The 19,221-nt window shown below is 36.0% G+C and overlaps 1 protein-coding gene across 2 annotated transcripts in view; it reads left to right on the top strand.

The window, feature by feature from the left end:
• Positions 1 to 19,221, top strand: part of myh14 (myosin, heavy chain 14, non-muscle) — a 64,064-nt gene that overhangs the window by 20,289 nt on the left and 24,554 nt on the right. For both annotated transcript variants that reach the window (XM_055227650.1, XM_055227651.1), the window contains exons 5-17: positions 1,008 to 1,035; positions 2,692 to 2,809; positions 3,893 to 3,904; positions 7,571 to 7,663; positions 8,260 to 8,323; positions 8,430 to 8,528; positions 10,452 to 10,595; positions 11,585 to 11,799; positions 13,092 to 13,244; positions 14,514 to 14,687; positions 15,402 to 15,575; positions 16,200 to 16,314; positions 19,015 to 19,220. In XM_055227650.1, coding sequence (XP_055083625.1) covers positions 1,008 to 1,035; positions 2,692 to 2,809; positions 3,893 to 3,904; positions 7,571 to 7,663; positions 8,260 to 8,323; positions 8,430 to 8,528; positions 10,452 to 10,595; positions 11,585 to 11,799; positions 13,092 to 13,244; positions 14,514 to 14,687; positions 15,402 to 15,575; positions 16,200 to 16,314; positions 19,015 to 19,220 — 1,595 coding nt within the window. The remainder of the gene's footprint in view (positions 1 to 1,007; positions 1,036 to 2,691; positions 2,810 to 3,892; positions 3,905 to 7,570; positions 7,664 to 8,259; positions 8,324 to 8,429; positions 8,529 to 10,451; positions 10,596 to 11,584; positions 11,800 to 13,091; positions 13,245 to 14,513; positions 14,688 to 15,401; positions 15,576 to 16,199; positions 16,315 to 19,014; position 19,221) is intronic.

The following is a 19,221-nucleotide window of genomic DNA, read 5'->3' on the forward strand; positions in this document are numbered from 1 at the left end:
GAAGTCTCTAGGAAAAATTAATGAGAATTTGAGTACTTCCAAAACCAGATGTCCGCTCCTTCTAGTTTAGCGCCATACTTAACCTGCGTCTCAGTCTGTCCGTGAATATGTTATTGCTGAAGTAAACCTGAACCTTCCGTGGCACTGTCTAAAGCGGTACAGGTTTTAACACTGGTCTGTGGGAGCGGAGACACCGTGAAACGCGACCCCGGAGAGACAGAGGCTCCCATGCGTGCCCTTACACTGTTTCAGAGGTCACATGTCTCAATATGTAACACGCGCATTCATTTCAAATACCACATATATTACTGGAAATATGACAATCTGCAGTAAGATAAATATGTTTAGAAGTAGCATATGTCTTCAGAACAAGATATTTTGTGCTTGTTCCATTGGAAAATCTAATTATAATATTTAAAATTTAAGTCAATATATACACAAAGTACTGCTTGATTCGAGCAATTATTAAGTTATTGTCTTATTTAAGGTTGTCATTTTTGTACCTGTTCACAATAACTGCATCTTCTTTTTTACCTACTGCTTCTTCTTGTTTTATTTGTGTTTTTTCTCGTCATTTTGGTCTTAAAATGTTTGTATTAACCCTGTTCTACATGATCCTGGTATTTATTTTGCTATTGTGTATTGCTCCCGCTAGCGTTAGCAACAGGTTTGATTGACAGTGTTGTTAAGCGGGAAGGGGCATTACCTTCAACAGCTTCTCTCCTGATTGGCTCTTTGGTTGCTACGATACTCTCGGTCGGAATTACACATATGGAAATTCCAAATTAACCCCTATCCTCTAGCTTCGATGAGCTTCATTTGAGCCGAACGCTATGGGTGACGTCACACTCACTTAGTCCACTTCTTCTGGAACTGTGTGAAGCGTCTTTGAGTGTCATGAAAGTGACACACAAGAATGTTATGCATTATTAAAATTATATTAAAAGTATATTTTTATAATAGTAACAGCTGTTTTACTAATGTAATCTTTGTTTTTATATTTACAGACAGAGAAGATCAGTCGATCCTTTGCACGTGAGTAATGGGTCACATTTCTTACATATACCTAAATAATATAATGTTCAATGTACAGTTTGCACATGTCAAAAATGCTACACAGATAATGATCAATACTAAAACTAAATATTCTTGTGAACATCGATTAGTGCTGTAGGTCTTAGTTGTTTATGCTGTTTCAGTCTCAGCAGAAGGTGGAAAGCATGGAGTGAGCCAGCTGAAGATTTGGGAGTGACCCAAGAGTTTAATTTGCCTTTTTACATGTTTTTTTTATTGGTTCTTGGTTCAGGTAATGGTTAATCCAGGTTAGATACAAAGAAAAACATTGTTTAGATACTAGTGTTGTCAAAATGATAAAAAATTGGATACGAATATTGAGCTAGATATACTCATTTAGGTATCGATATTGGAAAAAAAATCACAGAACTGTATAAAATTGGACCTTTCCTGAACAGCTTCATCTTGAGTTTTATCAGAACTAGTCTAAGAACGCATGATATAATAAACAAATACTATCACTTTGTGTATTGTCTAAAAAGAGCTTTCAAAATCATCATTTAGATATCAAAATCAGTATTGAGTATAAATTGTTTACTACGGAAATCCAGTTTGAAATTTTAGTATGGTAACAACGCCGCCAGATATATTTCTCTAAACCATTCTCTGAACCTCACATTTGAATAAAAAACAGTGATCACAGCCACAGGTCCTCTCCATTGGTTTTCCTGTCAGACTTTCCGGCCTTTGTGGAGGATCCTCTGTGTCTGAGTGAATTTGGGACAAAGACGTTGCTTCTGTCACAGCTTCTATTTTTGTTCCAGTCTCGTCCATTCTTTCCCACAAGAAACAAATGTTATACAGCAGTTTCCTCTACCCTGATTCTGTGTTTTGGTCTTTCTTTAGTCACTTTAAAGGTCCTGTATTACACAAAAATGGATTCTTGTGAGGTTTAAGCTGTGTTATAATGTTGTTACTTCCTCAAAAACAGACCTGGAGCTGGGTTTTCCATGTGAGAGAAGAACTAAACCCCTAAATATTCAGGGTTAAACATGTGTGAATGAAATAAAACACAACTTCAGGTCTGTTTGTGACAAGGAAACAACATAACATGGATCAGAAAATAGCATAATATGGGCTCTTTAAAGATGCACTAAATGATCTGCTTGTTTTATGATGTTTGATGTTATTATTTTGCCTACAATATTCCACAGTATAGCAATGGACATAAAGGTGTTTGTGTTTCTTGTCGCCTTGGAGATAGAGAAGTTTTACTGTGGAACGTTCCCGCCAGTAAAGCAGTAACATCTTTATGAACATGAGCACGTGGAAAAGAAGTTACAACGTGGACCTTTACAATAATCTGTACTTAGAAGTGTAGTAGTTATTTTAGTTTGATCATTATACCAAACCCTAGTGTTATAATTTTGTCATTTTAAGAGTAACACAACTGACTTTACTGCCAGATTACCAGATTAAAAATGCACTTACTTTCCTTTGCTTTGAATAATCCACAGTTGTGTCAAATAGGTTAGAGTTTTTTTCTGACATCACTAGTACTTTTATGTGCAGATGAATTTCCCTAAGCCTAAGCTAAAAGTGAACTAGTTTTTTGTTTTGTTTTTTGCTTTATTGTGTTTTTATTTATTTGTATTTTTTTGCATGTGTATGTTACAGTGGAGAGTCTGGAGCAGGGAAAACAGAGAACACGAAAAAGGTGATCCAGTACTTGGCCCACGTTGCCTCCTCTCATAAAGGCGGGACATCGGCACGCTCCAAAGAAATAAACATGCAGGTATGTTACTCAATCACATCTGACGGGGGAATGGCTTTAGTTAAACTGGGTGGATGATATAGTTTAAAGGTTATATCACATTAACATATTTTATAGAGTCCAGGTCTTAGATCTTGATCCAGGTTTGATCATAGTGAATATACTTTTGAGCTGTTCCTTTAAGTAGTACCTGCTTCTTCTGTCAGTCCACACTTTGTTGTGATTGGTTAAAACCACCTGTCACTCGCTCAGAGCATGACAAAGGCTCACCAATAGAAGGATTTGGTGTCTTTTGTCTTTATTTCAGCATAGATTTGGATCCAAAAGTATAAACTGAATCAATACATAGCAGTCTCTCCACAATGGGTTTCATGGGTTTCAGTTTCCTGTTTATAGGCGCCATTTTGAGGACTTTTGCATTCATTAGAGTTCTTAGAATAGTTTGGATTAAACTGTCTAATAACTATACACCTCAATTAGCCTTAATACTCTTCTAACCTGCTTAATTAAGTAGTTGTTGAGCCGGAATCATCGATCAGTCTTTCTTAATTGAAGCAAATTAAGATGTATCTACTATAAAATATGCCACCCCATATTTTGTTTTGAATTCTTAACTGCCATGGCAACAGTCTCATCACTAAATCGTGAATAAAATATTGTTTCTGTCACCCACCCGTATGTATAAAGGTTATTTAATATAGTTCATTTACTCTGCTTATACTGTTTAAACTTAATAATAATCTTACCTCTTATCTAATCCTCGTTTGGGTTTTTTATATTTTCTCGCTTCCTCCTCTTCCTCTTCTCCTCCTCTTCTCCTTCTCTCCTGCACTGGTTTCATGCATGTTCAGATGGATGGTTCTAGGTCCTTAACCAGAGGCAGTTCCATGGTAAACCGGGTAAGTCCCTGTCCCCTGCCCTTTTACTTTGTCATTTTAATACTTCATTTTCACTAATATTTTAACCAAATGTTCAAACTGTTTTTTAATGTGACTGACTTGTTTATTTAAGTGTATGTCTTGTTTTCATTTATTTATTCTGTCTTGTGTGTTTTATTTCCTCATCTTTACCCACTTACCCCTCATTTATTGACCCATTCATCAGAGTATGCAATATGTAAGTATATAATATGTTAAATCACACAAACTACACACAAAAATGTATGCTTTCAAACGCTTTGCTATAAAACCCTGCAAGAAATTACTTGAATCATTATATTAATCTTAACGCCACTGCCACCTGATTATCTCCCCCAGGATGTTGTTGCTTTGCCTGTAATGTCCCATAGTATGGCATTAAACGCATCTATATAGCATTTATTCAAGTACAGGTGTTTCTATTGCACAGAAATACCTTGAAAAACATGCATTCTCGCTGTGAGCAGGGTCGCCTACCCACAGATCTGATCCGTATCTCTGCCTGGTGGCGTCACCCACTTGTTTTTATGGAGATGGATTAGTTTAATGCCTTACTGTGGCACTTTTGAGTAGACTTGGCTTTTTTTTTAGCATCACTTTTACTTATATTTATCACTTATACACATCATATAGATTATTTTGGCTGGTTTCAAGATGTTTCAGACTTGTTTTAATACACCATAAATTGACAAAAAAATCTCAAAACTAGTCCTACGTCTAATGAAACTCAGTTCTAACCTTTTGTAACCTGCTCATAGCTATTCAAATGAAATTAATTCAAGTAATCTCACCCCATGCGATATTACATGTTTGCGGTGTAATATTCGGGAAGGCTTTGCTTCGATGCGGTGGCTGTCTGCCGGGTTGTTATTGTTTTGTTTTCTTGGCCTGGTGACATGAGAAAGCCTGAGGTACATCTGAGCGTGATCATACAGGTGTATCAGAGGGTGAGGCTCTGTTTTTGCAGCTGCGACTGAAGCTTGCACTCGCTCTGGGCCTGCCACAATAATTACAGTATGGATTTATAGTTCAGTTAAGGAGAAAGTTAGGGATGTTTTTAGGGCTCAATAATTATCGTTTATGTTTTATTTGCACGCTTAGAGAAGACCTTTTTCCGTTTTTTACAGTACATTGACATTTGAGTTGTAGAGGGTAGAAAAGTAATGAACATACCTTTGAGTAATTATAGATGCTAATTACTGTTGTGTAGGGCTTGGTCAAAAGAATGTTTTAAACTATTATGTATGTGCTGTCAAAAGTTAAAGGGCCCATGTTGCTTATATGTTGTTACCTCATCACAAACACACCTGGAGCTGTGTTTTGTTTTATTGCACACCACCACATTGTGACATCATAAGGTAGAACAGAGCATTTTGAGCTTTAAAGTGTTACTCAAACATGTGTGAATGAAACAAAACACAACTCCAGGTTTGTTTTTGACGAGGTAACAGCATTATAACATGACTTAAAGCTTCCAAGAGTCAGTTTTGTGTAATAAGGAGCCTTTAATCTATTGAGGAACAACACACTTATGAATATTTATTTACCAGTAATGCTTTGTGATTCATGTTTTAAAAGCTTATGTAGATACAAAAAGTGGCGTAGCTCCAGCTTTTGAGGGGCAGACTAAGCACTTTCTCCCTCACTACAAGCTTGTTTACCCAGAGTGCAGCAGGGATCCCCTACAAAGACTTTAATGTGCTTTTTTTTTTCATATTGAGAGTATGTAGTCTGAACCCCGCAAGATTGTATTTTTTTATTTATACAAAAACATAGACAAGCACAGCAGTCCAATACATGCTTCATAGTGTTTTTACCTGGAGCTATTTCGCAGCACTTGACCTTAGACAGTTTGTACCCAGGGCTCGGAATATTGTGCTACACCCCTGGCTCCAGTTTCTCCTTCTATTAAAACATGTGCAAGCTTGTAAATTAATGGTAGGGATACAGAACAGTTTTAAAGTTTCACTATGTCACATTTTGGTCAGAGTTGTATTTTGTTTCATTCACACATGTTTGAGTAACCCTTTATTATTAGTCCGTCTAAATCTCTAAAGCTCCAAATGCTCTGTTCCACCTTGTGATGTCATGAAATTATCCAATTGTTTATCATAATAATAATAAAGATTTTACTTAAAATATATGGAGTTTAAAAATACAGTGGAGCGCTTCCTGTTTTACCACATGACATCACAAGTTGGAACAGAGCGTTTCCTGTTTGAGAGATACATTAAACATGTGCGAATGAAACAAAACTCCAGGTACGTTTGTGATGAGTAAACAACATTATAGCATAGATCAGGAAGTAAAGTAACATAGGCCGTTTGATCCATTTTAGTTACTTCAAATCGTGTTATTGTGACAGGCCTGTGGCTCTGGGTCGGCCTGGTTTTTGCATGTTTGCTTGCGTCCATCTCCCCTCAGACCCCCGCTGCAGCATCCCCAGCCTCTGCACTGACACTGCGGCTCCTGCTACACGACTGCAGCTAACACAGCAACCAATGCACTGGAGAGTTAATGCTAGTAACAAGCTATAGATTTTCTTTTGTGTTCGAGAGCAGTGGTTCTCAAGTCACCCAGACTTTGCGGTATTTTTAATATTTAATCAGTTAAGACTTGCAATTTACAGAGTTGGGAAGAATACTCCAATCCAGTCTGTTTTATTTGTACAGCATTCGATTTTATTTATTTATATGGCACATTTAAAACAGTTTCAGCTGAACAATGTGGTTCACAGGAGTCAACAAAAAACAAATATACAGATCACACGATGCATAAGAAAAGTACAATAAAACATCCTGTCTAGCTGGTATTAAATGCCAGGGAGAAGAGTCTTAACAGTTTAGTGAGACTGTGAGAATCTGGCAGACAGAGGGCGCTGTTCCATGGTCTGTAATGTAATGTATTCTGTTATGTGATCCAATCAGAGTACTGTATTTTGAATACTTTGAGTTTAGTGTAAGATAAGGTTGTCAAAAGTACTGAAAATCAGAAACCAATCTATTATAAAACTGTTGTTGAAACTAGATACTCATTTGAGGAAGTATCGATACTGAAAAACGTCATATTTGACATTTCTTGAAAAGTTTTAGAATGATGTTTAGCTTTATCAGAACTAGCACAAGACCACAGGGTAAAATAATGAAAGTACAGAAGGTTAGATTCTGTTATCATTATGGTATTGAAATCAGTAGAGTTTTGAGCCTATTCCTTAGTATTGAAATCCAGTTTGAAATGTTAGTATCAACACTAGTATAAAAACACAACAGAGGATTAAAACAGCTTTATGTTTATTGCACTGGCTGTTAAGTGTTTATTTATCACTAAATGGAGAAGGAAACATCACACACTCTCCAAAAGAGTTGCAGTTTGAAGCCTATATTGCGCTGTATATTGCGTATATTGAGTCAAAAGCAAAGAGTTATTTTCCTGTGTGTTTTATTATCTGTATATTTCTTTTTTTGTTGAATTTTTAAAGCACTTCGGTGAGCTGGACTTGCTCTTAAACGTGCTATATAAATCAAATTGAGTTGATTGTAGTGGATTGCTCAGGGTTTGCATTCTACCCACGTATTTGCGGTATGTTTATTTAGTTACTTCCCAACACTCTTGATTTATAATGACAGAGCAATGACTGGAACAAGATTGATGCTTTTCTATTGATTGCATAACTAATGAACTGTGAGAATCGTGCTTACTGAAAGAGAGAGAGCTTCTGTTCCATTATCGCCTACCAATTACGGGCTGCTTTTACTAACCAACTATTTAAACAGCGGGTTCATGTATTTTTTATTAACAAAGTAGTACAATGCAATGGGAGGGTCTCATTTTTAAGGTCATATTAATATTTTAACTTTGTTCCTAGGGTGAGTTGGAGAGACAGCTGCTGCAGGCCAACCCGATATTAGAAGCCTTCGGAAACGCAAAGACTGTGAAAAATGACAACTCATCAAGATTTGTAAGATACTTAAGTTAATACCATAGACTGTATATATATATAAATGGACATAGCTAACGTGCTAGTCGCCTCGTTCCAAATAGGAAGTGAGTTTGGGCGCGCTTCCAGCTTCATCGACTCTGGCTCCAATTCACTTTACATTGAGAAATTGCCATCCCTCTTTCCGCAACTGCTGCAGCGTCTCGTCATTTTGATTTTAAAATGTTCGTATTGACCCGCTGTACATGGCCCTCGTGTTTTTATTTCGCCATTTTGTCCATAAATCAAGATATGAACAGACAAATCAGGCGCTTTCTTCCCCTGAGCGTTAGCAACAGGTTTGATTGACAGCGTTGCTAAGCGCCCAGTTTTTGCTAAACCAGTCGTGCGGGCGCAAAGCTCACCTAGCTCCGGATAAGCTCTTTGGTTGCTATAATACGCACGGTCAGAACTCGCCTACAAATTTGTCGCTATAACTGCTCTAGCCCCGATTAGCTTCATTTAACTGTGACGTCACACTCACTCAGCCCACTTCTTTATATAGTCTATGGTTAATACATTAGTTTTTCTTAAATAAACTTATATCAAAATCTAATTCGTGCTGTTTTCTGTTTCAGGGCAAGTTCATCCGAATTAACTTTGACGTGGCTGGATACATTGTTGGTGCCAATATTGAGACCTGTATCTTTTTATGAACGGTTATAATGTTTAAAAATCATGAAGCTTATGTTTGTTCTTGTGTATGACGTTACAATTTAGTAGAAAGATGTCTTAACCAATCACACAGACCTCTTAGAAAAGTCCCGAGCCACACGTCAGGCCAAGGACGAACGAACTTTCCATATCTTCTACCAGATGCTTTGTGGGACATCAGCGGAAACGAGAGGTGAGAGTTACAGAAAGCAAGCAAAACAAATAACTACATAGGTCCATTTAAAACATTAAAACAACAACAGGTGTGAATATAAATAAAAAGTATCTGATTTTGCATTTTTGGGAAGCAGAGCAGCCACATCTCAGTTCTGGTGTGGTCCTTAGACTTATACAATCATGTGATGTTGTATTAAATGTTCCCGTATCAATGTTCAATAAGCAAGTGAAATATTCAGGCAGTCTATGAAGTCATCCTTATAAATACATTTTATACAGTGTTGATCTCTTCTGACAGACAGCGATGACCAACCTACTTTTTCATAGACTGTACAGTGGTGGGTTTTAAATTCAACACCTGTTATGAAACGAAGGGCTGAGTGAAAAAGAGTGAGTCTAAAGGTTTTAAAGCAGAGGCTGAAGTCTGTACATTATATCTCCATAATCCAGTACAGAAAGAAAGGTTACAATTTATTTTCTGTAATTCAGCGGGATACAACATTTACTTCTTTAATGAAATGCTAATTTTGGTATTAAACTGTTACATAATTTCGAGATATGTTTTTTAAAGGATGTGTTTTCGTCAAGTCAAAACCAAAGATATTTATAGTCGGTGACTCTTGCAATGAAAGTAACATTTAGTGTATAAAGATGTTTTTTACATTTAGTGTATAAAGATGATTTTTTTTTTTTTTTTTTTTAGGGAAAATCATATACTTTCATATACTTTACGTTTTATTTGCAATGATGATTTAAGATTTTTGTTTTTTAAGAGTAAAATTTTTACCCATATACTCTGAAACCAAGCGGAACAAAATACTGCTAACAGAAATGATACTCTATACGTGTGGTATTATCATAACAATATAGAAGTAATTATATTTAATCTGTACTGGTAATAGATACATTTTGGATTAGTGGAGGAAATAATATGCAAATATATAAATATGCATCACTTACGCCAACACAGTCTCAGTATAAACCTGTTCAACACTGACACTTTTATTTAACGAGAAACAACAAGAGTGACCGGCCCAAGGCACCCAACACAATACACAGTACAGAAATTACAAAATATCACATTATTAAAACAATTTTCAGGAAAAACACACATTTCTCAGTCACCACACTGTTTACAAATTTCTTATTAAGTGACACTGTTGGGGGCGACAGTAGCTCAGTTGGTAGAGTGTTTGTCCACTGATCCGTAGGTTGGCGATGCGATTCTAACTCACAAAGATGAATGATGTCGTTGTGTCCTTGGGCAAGACACTTAACCCACCTTGCCCTCAGTGTCTGCGTACACTTGTGTGTGAATGTGTGTGTGAATGGGTGAGTGGTTCCTTGTTGTAAAGTGCTTTGAGTGCCTTGAAGGTAGAAAAGCGCTATAGAAAAATGTGACCATTTACCATTTACACTAATGATTTCAACCTTCGATCTTCAAAGTGAAACAAAACACAACTCCAGGTCTGTTTGTGATGATAACATAGATCAGAAAATAGCGTAATATGGGCTCTTTAAGAACATCAAAGGACCTCTATTGCATAATTAACTTTAACTACCAATGTAATAATTCATAAAAATACGTCTGTTGTTTTTTCTTTCATTTGTTCAAGCAATAATCCCAAACGCCTGCCTGGGATTATGGCTTTGTTGCATTACAGCTTTTTACTGTCTATAAAACTTCGCCAAACTTGTTCCTCGTAATGCTCAAATTATTTCTGTCAATCAGCCAGTTTACCGTTAGCAGATGTTGTTTTAGCTTGTTACTAACTGGTTTTGTATTGTGTTGAAGTAATTTTATTAATAGTACTACAGGGAAAAACAAATCCATGGTATCCAAAGTCATTAAACAGCCTGAATAAAGAGTAGTATACGATATGTAATATAATGCGCTGGTTATGGTTTTGAATATGATTGTTAATAACTTCTGTTTTAGCCGACTTGCTCTTGGGGACTGCAGACGAGTACCGCTTCCTCAGCCACGGTTCGGTCCCGGTTCCAGGTCAAAGCGACTCGGAAAACTTCACTCAGACCATGGACTCGATGGCCATCATGGGATTCACACCCGAAGAGTCTGTGTGTAAGTTAAACACACTTATATAGAACAATTATAAAGGTGGATTATGTAACTTTTTCTGGAAGAGGGTACACCACCTGATTGTTTCATGGACATAGGGTCATTGCTTAGGTTCCATCATAAGGCATTAAATACATCTATGTTTATGGAGACAAGTGTAAGTCACAGTTAGTGTTCTGTATAGTTATTTAAGTTGCGTGTATTTAGTATATATGTACACAGATCATTTTGCATAAACATTTTTTAATCAAATCAAGAGTTCAGAAAGCTCAAAACCACAAGAGCAGTCGCCGGGCAGGACTTCACAACATTACTGATTTAACCAACAGTTTGTTAATGATCAGCCTTGTTCTTTTTAATAGTGAGGTTTTAACTGGCAATGATTAAAAGTTTTTGGTTATACTGCCCTGCCCTAATCTGAGTTGAGTTTGATTAGATTAAACTATAAGGAAAATGCAAATAATCATAATGTATTTGAATTAAAATTGTATTATTTTGGTGGGAAATTATTAGTGTTAGTCTTAGTAGGGCTGTTAAAAGTATTGAAAATCAGATACTAACTGACACTAAACTAGTATTGAAACTGGATACTCATTTGAGCAAGTATTGATACTAAAAAAGTCACATTCACAGGACAGAAGTTAACCTTTCCTGAATAATTTGAGAATGATTTTGAGCTGTATCTGAACAACTATAAGGCACATAGACTAGTATACACCCATGGACCACTGAGGGATTACACAAATATAAGGCCACATGGAAAAAATAAAAGAAAGTACTACGATTTAATGTTGAAAATCACACTCTATTGTCTAAGGAAAGAGTGTTTTTATTCATCGTCGTGGTATCAGGATCCGTATTGAGCATCAAGACTATTCTTTAGTATCGAAATTGAGTTTTTTTTGTCATGACAACGCTAAATCCTCATAATTTTAGTGCATCTCTCAAGAATATATCAGTGTAACGCGTCTCTCTGTTTTGCCTCTCTTCAGCCATGTTAAAGGTCATCTCTGCCGTGCTTCAGTTTGGGAATATCACTTTCAATAAAGAGAAGCACCACGATCAGGCTTCGATGCCCGACAACACGGCCGCTCAGAAACTCTGCCACCTGCTGGGCATCAACGTCCTGGAGTTCTCCCGCGCCATCCTCACCCCGAGAATCAAAGTGGGACGGGAGTATGTGCAGAAGGCCCAGACCAAAGAACAGGTGATATTCTGTTATAGATAGCAAAAGAAAATCTGTCAACTGGACAAAACGTTGTAGGAGTGAAGACGATTTGCTGCTCATCCAAGTCGCTTCTTTAGTTCTGGTTAGATTACTGCTGGACACTGCCTTATATCTGCCTAAAGGGAGGAGCTAACTACACTGAAACACACCTATTGTTTAGAGTTTCAGTTTGCATTGTGCTGCCCTGAGTGTGCACTGTGTCTGAGTCCTACTTAGCATAGTCATTCAAGTCTCTAATGAGTGATTTCACACCTATTAGCATCCAGGCTAGACCTATTGTTTTCTTTGTTCTCTTTGTTTTGCTTTGGGTCTGAGGGTGGAGTTAAAAATGGGGGATAGAGGATGTCTGAGGCTCCCGTTCCTGTTCAAGGAAGGATTGTCTTTCCTAACAAAAATTGCTTCTTTTACTCCCCTCTCAAACCGTTTTTGTTTTCTTTGGGTAAGATCTGTACCTCACTATCTTCAAAGGAGTGGTTTGTCCAGCAGTAATCTGACTAGAGCTGAAGAAGCCTCTTGAATGAGCAGCAAAACATCTTCACTCCTGCAACGTTTTGTCCAGTTGATAGATTTTATTTTTCTTTTGCGATGGATCAAACCTGCACAACCAAGGGATTACACAAATACAATATAGATAGACTACAATATGGAGATCTACATGAGTATGTTATTATTAGTTATATGTGTTTCCACGTTCCAAAGACATTCTGATTCATTTCAATATTTTTCTTACAACATTAAAGATGGGTGATGTACATTTTCTGGTGAATAGTTCATCATCTTCTTTTCTTCATAGAGATTTTATTGCTCTGCCTTGAATGTTTCACAGTATGGCATTAAACATACCGGTATCTATTTTCCATATTTTCAATAACACACTTTTTATTGCTTAAAACATACTTAGAAAAACATACATTCTGATTTTGAGCAGGCTCGCTCATCGTAGATCTGATCTGGATCTTGGCCTGGTGGCGTCGCCCGCTTGTCTTCATCGAGATAAATAAGTTAAATGCCTTACTATTGAATATTCCAGGCAAAACAGCAGACAGAAAGGCAGACTCTCCACCAGAAAAGTACTTACTCTATGGACAAATTATTTAGCTTGAAGCAAGAATTTTTAAAAATCTGTAGAAACCAGAACAATCAGAAATGGCCTAAAAACCTCACCCTCTTAAGTAAATAAATATAATCTAGTTAGAACTGCAAAAAAAAAAAAAAATAAATAAATATTCTTAATTCAGTTGAGTTGTTCTCACACATGTTGTTTTATCCAGGCTGACTTTGCAGTGGAGGCTCTGGCTAAAGCGACATACGAGCGTCTGTTCCGATGGCTCGTGCACAGGATCAACAGAGCTCTGGACCGAAGGCAGAGACAAGGAGCCTCCTTCATCGGGATCCTCGATATCGCCGGATTTGAAATATTCCAGGTTTGGAAGATTTGTGTCAGACCCAAATCAGACAGTAGATCAACAGCAGGGTTTATTTGCCATATACATTGTAGTGAAATGCAATTAAAACCTCAGGGTAGAACAACCCAGCTCAGCAGCTGTGCAAATTATATGTTTGTAGTGTAGTTTTCAATAACGTCACCCCATAAAAAAAACTCTGTGCTGTTTGCAAATTTCAGATTTGTCATATACAAGTTAGCACACAGTCAACTGTATAATAACATTTATTTGGATGAGAAGAGAGTGTAGCCTCACCTAAACAAACTAAAACTACCAAAAACACATTTACAAAGTCTATAAAGTTACTAAGAAAATGTAACTCCACACCATACTACACACATCAGTTGTGTAGTAGTCCTTTCATGGGTTTCAGGCGTAAGAATTCCTTCCTGATTTGATGATTATGGCGTGGCATTGGTTCTCTGTTGTTAGAGCAATAATGAAGTTCAAATGAAAAGGTTATATCTTTAGAATGGGGAAAGGTCCTCACAAAATCCTTCAAATTGCCTGAAGGTAATGAATAAACAGATGTTCAGTTCAAGTTTATGTATATAGCACATTTAAAACAACTTAAGCTAGCAAAAAAAAACAAAGATACCGATATACAGAAACAGACACAATACAAAGGAAAAGAACAATTAAAACTCTAAGATATCCTGTCTAGTTAGTATTAAATGCCAGGGAGAAGTCAGTCTAGTCTTAAACTGCTTTAAGTCTGAGAGGATCTGACGTATGTAACATGTCCTCTAACCTTTTTCTTTTTCGTTTTATTTTTATTCAGAAAGAACAAATATACAGACACACTGCTTCCAGTTCAAATACAATATCTTTCCCTTTTACACCTGCGCTTTTCCATTTCTGCACACGCATGAAACAAGCATTATTACTCACTTGTAAAAACTTCACTTAAGTCCGTTAAAAGTGCTCCCTATACCATATTCCTTTGTCCCATCCCATTTTGCTACATTAAAAAAGTTAAAAGAAAAACTAAACTATTTACAAGAACAATGGAGCTTAGAAAAAATGCAATCAAAAAGTAAATATGCAGGGTACAATAAAATAAATGTATTCTTCACAAGGAGTGGAGAAGTCACAAAAATCTGTTCTAATTGAGGTGATTTACTTGATCCACTCGTGTTCCTTTAAATGTTTATTGTTCAAGTTCACTTTTCCATCTTAAATATTTCAGATACTATATCAGTCCAGCCGTCCACTGAATCTCTAACCTTTTTCTAATTTGTCCTGTAGCTGAACTCGTTTGAGCAGCTGTGCATAAACTACACCAATGAGAAGCTACAGCAGCTGTTCAACCACACCATGTTCATCCTGGAGCAGGAGGAGTACCAGAGGGAGGGCATCGAGTGGAATTTCATTGACTTTGGCCTGGATCTGCAGCCCTGCATAGACCTCATAGAGAGACCGGTATGTACACACACACTGTAACGAGGCTGTCACAATAAATAGAAAATCCAAAGGTACATAAATAAGAAGTGGAACTATAGCCTTGGTCTGCAGTATTTATCAGGTGTGTTGTTTTTTGCACAAGTGAGGAGTTTTTTTACGATAAGATAACAGAGTAAATAAGTAACTTCTCTGACTAATTATAGAATCTAACTTCTGCTGTTTATTTATCGCAGCTCAGGCTTTTAATGATATTGTGTAGGATCAAATTGGTTTATGGTTTCTGTGTTAAAGTAGTAAAAGTAAAAAAGTTAAAGTATCCATAAAGTAGTTTCAATATAAGTTTTCTGTTGCAATATCTCACTTCAAAATGTGCTAAAATGTTCTTAAACTGGTCTATTTTTACCTAGTTTGACAGTATGGCATGTACAGGCATTTCATGATTTTATTTATTTATTTTTGACAAATTTTCGTAGGCTGTATTTATTTCACTAAGTCTATAAGCATGAAGAATTAATGTTTAAGATTTTTATGACTTGTTAAAAAGCGTTATTACTATTCAAATGTATATATCTTTCTTTCTTCCATCATAGATAATAGTGCTAAAGATAAGATATGATTGCATAAATTTCAGTCTGTTACCAAACAAAATTTCAACCCAGTTTCAATATACACAAGTGATAGGTTTTGCTAAACAGATGTGGAACTCATAAATGTTTTTTTTTTTTTGGTCAGAATAACCCGCCTGGCGTCCTCGCGCTCCTGGATGAAGAGTGCTGGTTTCCCCGGGCAACAGACCGCTCGTTTGTGGAGAAACTCACAGGAGAGCAGGGCAGCCATCCCAAATTCTTCAAATCAAAACAACCGCGCGGAGAGGCCGACTTCTCCATCATCCACTACGCTGGGAAGGTACGATTAACACCGTATTATTAGACATATAAAAGTTTATCTTTAATGTTATCTATTGCTCTATTCCAAATTCAATTGATTCTTTGTGTTTTGTTACTAAAAATGTTAAGACGGTGTGTTCATTCTCTTGGCATACACATAAATACACGTGCTATTATAAGATAGAAGATAAATCAGCTTTTTGTTATTATGTTGTAATGCAAGTCATGTGGAAAAATCTTTTTAAAATATATCTTTTTCATCATTTATATTTACTTTTTATTATATATACTGTATGTCAAGTGATGCTTACAGTGTATTTTAATGATTATTTGGCACCAACAGTAAGTTTGACCTTGTATAACTGTATAATGTTTTGCTTAAATTAAAAAGTCAATAAAGTTTAAAAAAAAAAGCTTATAATTTGTGCAAAAATTCCTCACGTTAGAGATTCCAGTGTTTTCAAAAGTAAACTTGTTTGGCCCCTTAACTCTTTTGGCCACTCATTCCAAAGTCAAGTCTCTCCATGTGAAATCGACTTCATTAAAGTTTTCCGATGGGCTAATGAGCTGCTGTTATCAAATCTTTCCCCTTGTGAATTGGTAAACTTTAATATGAAACTGCCTCTCTCTCTCCCTGGTGCAGGTCGACTATAAAGCAAACGAATGGTTAATAAAGAACATGGATCCATTAAACGACAACGTGGCGTCTCTTCTCCATCAGTCGTCAGATCATTTTGTGTCTGAGCTCTGGAAGGAAGGTAAATCAAACGCACAAAACAGAACACCCAACTGTTGAGCAATCAGGGTTGTCATGGTTTTTTTATGCTTAATTCGCACTTTTTGACAATTAATCCTGAGTGGGTTATTTATTTACTAATCCACGGGTTTCAGAGTGATGAATATTTAGCACCATTGCCATAGTAATTAACAATTCAAAACTAAATATTTGATCTTTTGGAATTTTTATAGTAACTTTCTGGAGATGGTGCGTCACTTGCAAATAGAAAATTAAAGCCACACTTTGGAACATTCTCCATAGAGATAGATAGGTTTTCTATCATACTGTGGAAGATTATAGCCAAAGGAACAACAATTCAGGTTTGTGGAGATGCGAGCTCACCCACAGTAAGGACGCATGTTTTTCAAGGCAATAAAAACAACTAGAATGAATGCTTTTTTGCTTTTTATTTTCTATTTATGGCACACACAAAAAACTTAGCTATTGTGGCTTTAAAATATCACCTATAAATGAGAAGCTAAAATATGACTTTCTGATATTAAGATTTTTTCTTTTTTTCCTTTTGGTGTGAGACAGATTTAAATCTCTTGTTGTTATAAATTTAATAATACCCTTAAAAAAATCCTTGATTATCTGTAAAATACATAAATCTATTTGCACTACCAGTCAAAAGTTTGGACACATCCTCTCATTCAGTGTATTTTTGTTATTTTTTCTACATTTTAGATACATACAGAAAACATCAAATATATGAAGTAAGATATATGGAATTATGTAGCAAAGAAAAAAGTGAAATAACTCATTTTTATTTTTTATATTTTATATTCAAATCCTCAAAGTAACCACACTTTGCTTTGTTGAAAAATATTTAGTAGAGTTATTTAACTTCTTCTTTACTACATAATTCCATATATTTGACATCTTCTGTACGTATATAAAATGTAGAAAGTAGTAAAAATTAAGGAAAAAAACACTGAATGACATTTGACTGGTAGTATCTATTTCAGTATATATAAGTATAAGTGAAAAATGACACTACAAACGTCTCAAACGTCTAACATATTGTATATTTCTGTCTCTTTCTGCTATGCCACTCTCCTCCTTCTCTCCCCCTGTGCTTTCCTTCGCTTGCTTTATCTTTATTTTTCTATCTTCCTCATCCTCCTCTCGTCTGTGTCAGACATTCAAACTCTTCCTCGTGTCTACTTCTTTGATTCCTATGCAACAATCCAGGCCAATGGCACCGACAGTAGGTTCTCCTTCTCCTCTCTGTGGATCTATCACTCCATCTGCCCCACTTTAAAAAATATATCTATGCGAGCTTAACTGAGTTGGATTCAGAATGTTTATTTCAATTTGAGAAATAAGTACATACTCATTTGAACGTACCGATACTAAAAAAGTCACATCAACAGGACAGAGATGAACCTTTCCTGAAGCTTTAGAATGATTTTGAGCTCTATTGTCTAAAGCAGGGGTGTCAAACTCAATTTCATCGAGAGCCAATTTGCATAGATGTAAAAAAAAAAAATGACCGTGTAACTGCCTATCTACTGATAAACTGACATTTTAAGACAGTCATACATTTTAATTTACTTTGTCGTGGACACATAAAATGGCATGGCGGGCCCCTGGGCCTTGAGTTTGACACATGTGGTCTAAAGAAATCATTTTTATTATCGTGATGGGATCAGAATCGGGGATCAACAGGTCAAGTTTTTTGTTTAGACCTGTTGATTCGATAATTTCTATGTCTTATATATTTATTTCAATAAAAAATATCAGTTTATTTTGGTTTTCTTGGCTCATAATCTGCCATTTCTCTAATCCACTGTTAGATAACTCGCATGAAATAAGAAAAATGTATTGATACTTTCATTATTTTTGTCAGACAGACCTACTAATTCAAAAATGTTAAAAAAAGATAAATATTTTGAATTCAAATCATTTTTAACTCATGTAGACGTTCCTTTGTTTTGTTTTTGTACAGCTTTATGTTTTGTGTCTGTTGTGTAACCTTAAAATTGCATGTTGTTTGGTAGTATAGTTTTGCTGTGTGTGTAATTTGTCATTAACTTTTGTTTTGGGTTTTTTTGTCAGCTTAATAACATCTTTGAAGTTAGTACTTTAATAGTAGTTGAGTTCTTCTAAATTTTTGAGTTTATATTAGCTTGCAGTTAAAATTTAAGGTGGAGGGCAGAATACTAGCACAGCAGATGTAGGCGTTAAATCCAAAGCTACATTATTTCCTGTCAGTACATTTTGTAACGTTCTGGTGTAAGAAAACATGCCAAAATTCTTCTAGGCAAGCACATTAACAACAACACATAAACAGTTAAAAGAACAACAAAAAGTATCAACTCTGAACTGAAGACAAAATATCAGATAATTACACTATGAAAAGGTGGATTTTATTTATTTATTTATTCATTTATTTATTCTTTTATTTATTGATTTATTTATCTTACTTTTATTACCTTATAGTTTTTGTTTGTTTGTTTTTTTTTTGTTTTTTTGTTTAAGTAAAGCTCCAATAGACTTAGTTAATGCTAAGGATCAGGTTTGCGTTTGTTGATTTTCTATTTACAGATTAATTATATTGTTTCGGTCCTAGTCCCTGCCCTCCATCTAATCTTTTGACTTCATGAAACTCTATCTTGCGAACCCAACCTAAACCCAGTTCCACTTTGATGCTAAATATCTTTCCGTCTCCCTGTAGTGGACAGGATCATAGGTCTAGACCAGGTCTCCACAGGGGAGAGCAGTGGTCCGGTGCCGTTCGGAGCAGCCGGATTAAAAACCAAAAAGGGAATGTTCAGGACCGTGGGGCAGCTGTACAAAGAGTCCCTCACCAAACTCATGGCCACTCTGAAGAACACCAACCCCAACTTCCTCCGCTGCATCATCCCCAACCACGAGAAGAAGG

This window comes from Periophthalmus magnuspinnatus, chromosome 16, assembly GCF_009829125.3.
Source record: "Periophthalmus magnuspinnatus isolate fPerMag1 chromosome 16, fPerMag1.2.pri, whole genome shotgun sequence".
Taxonomy (NCBI): Eukaryota; Metazoa; Chordata; class Actinopteri; order Gobiiformes; family Gobiidae; genus Periophthalmus; species Periophthalmus magnuspinnatus.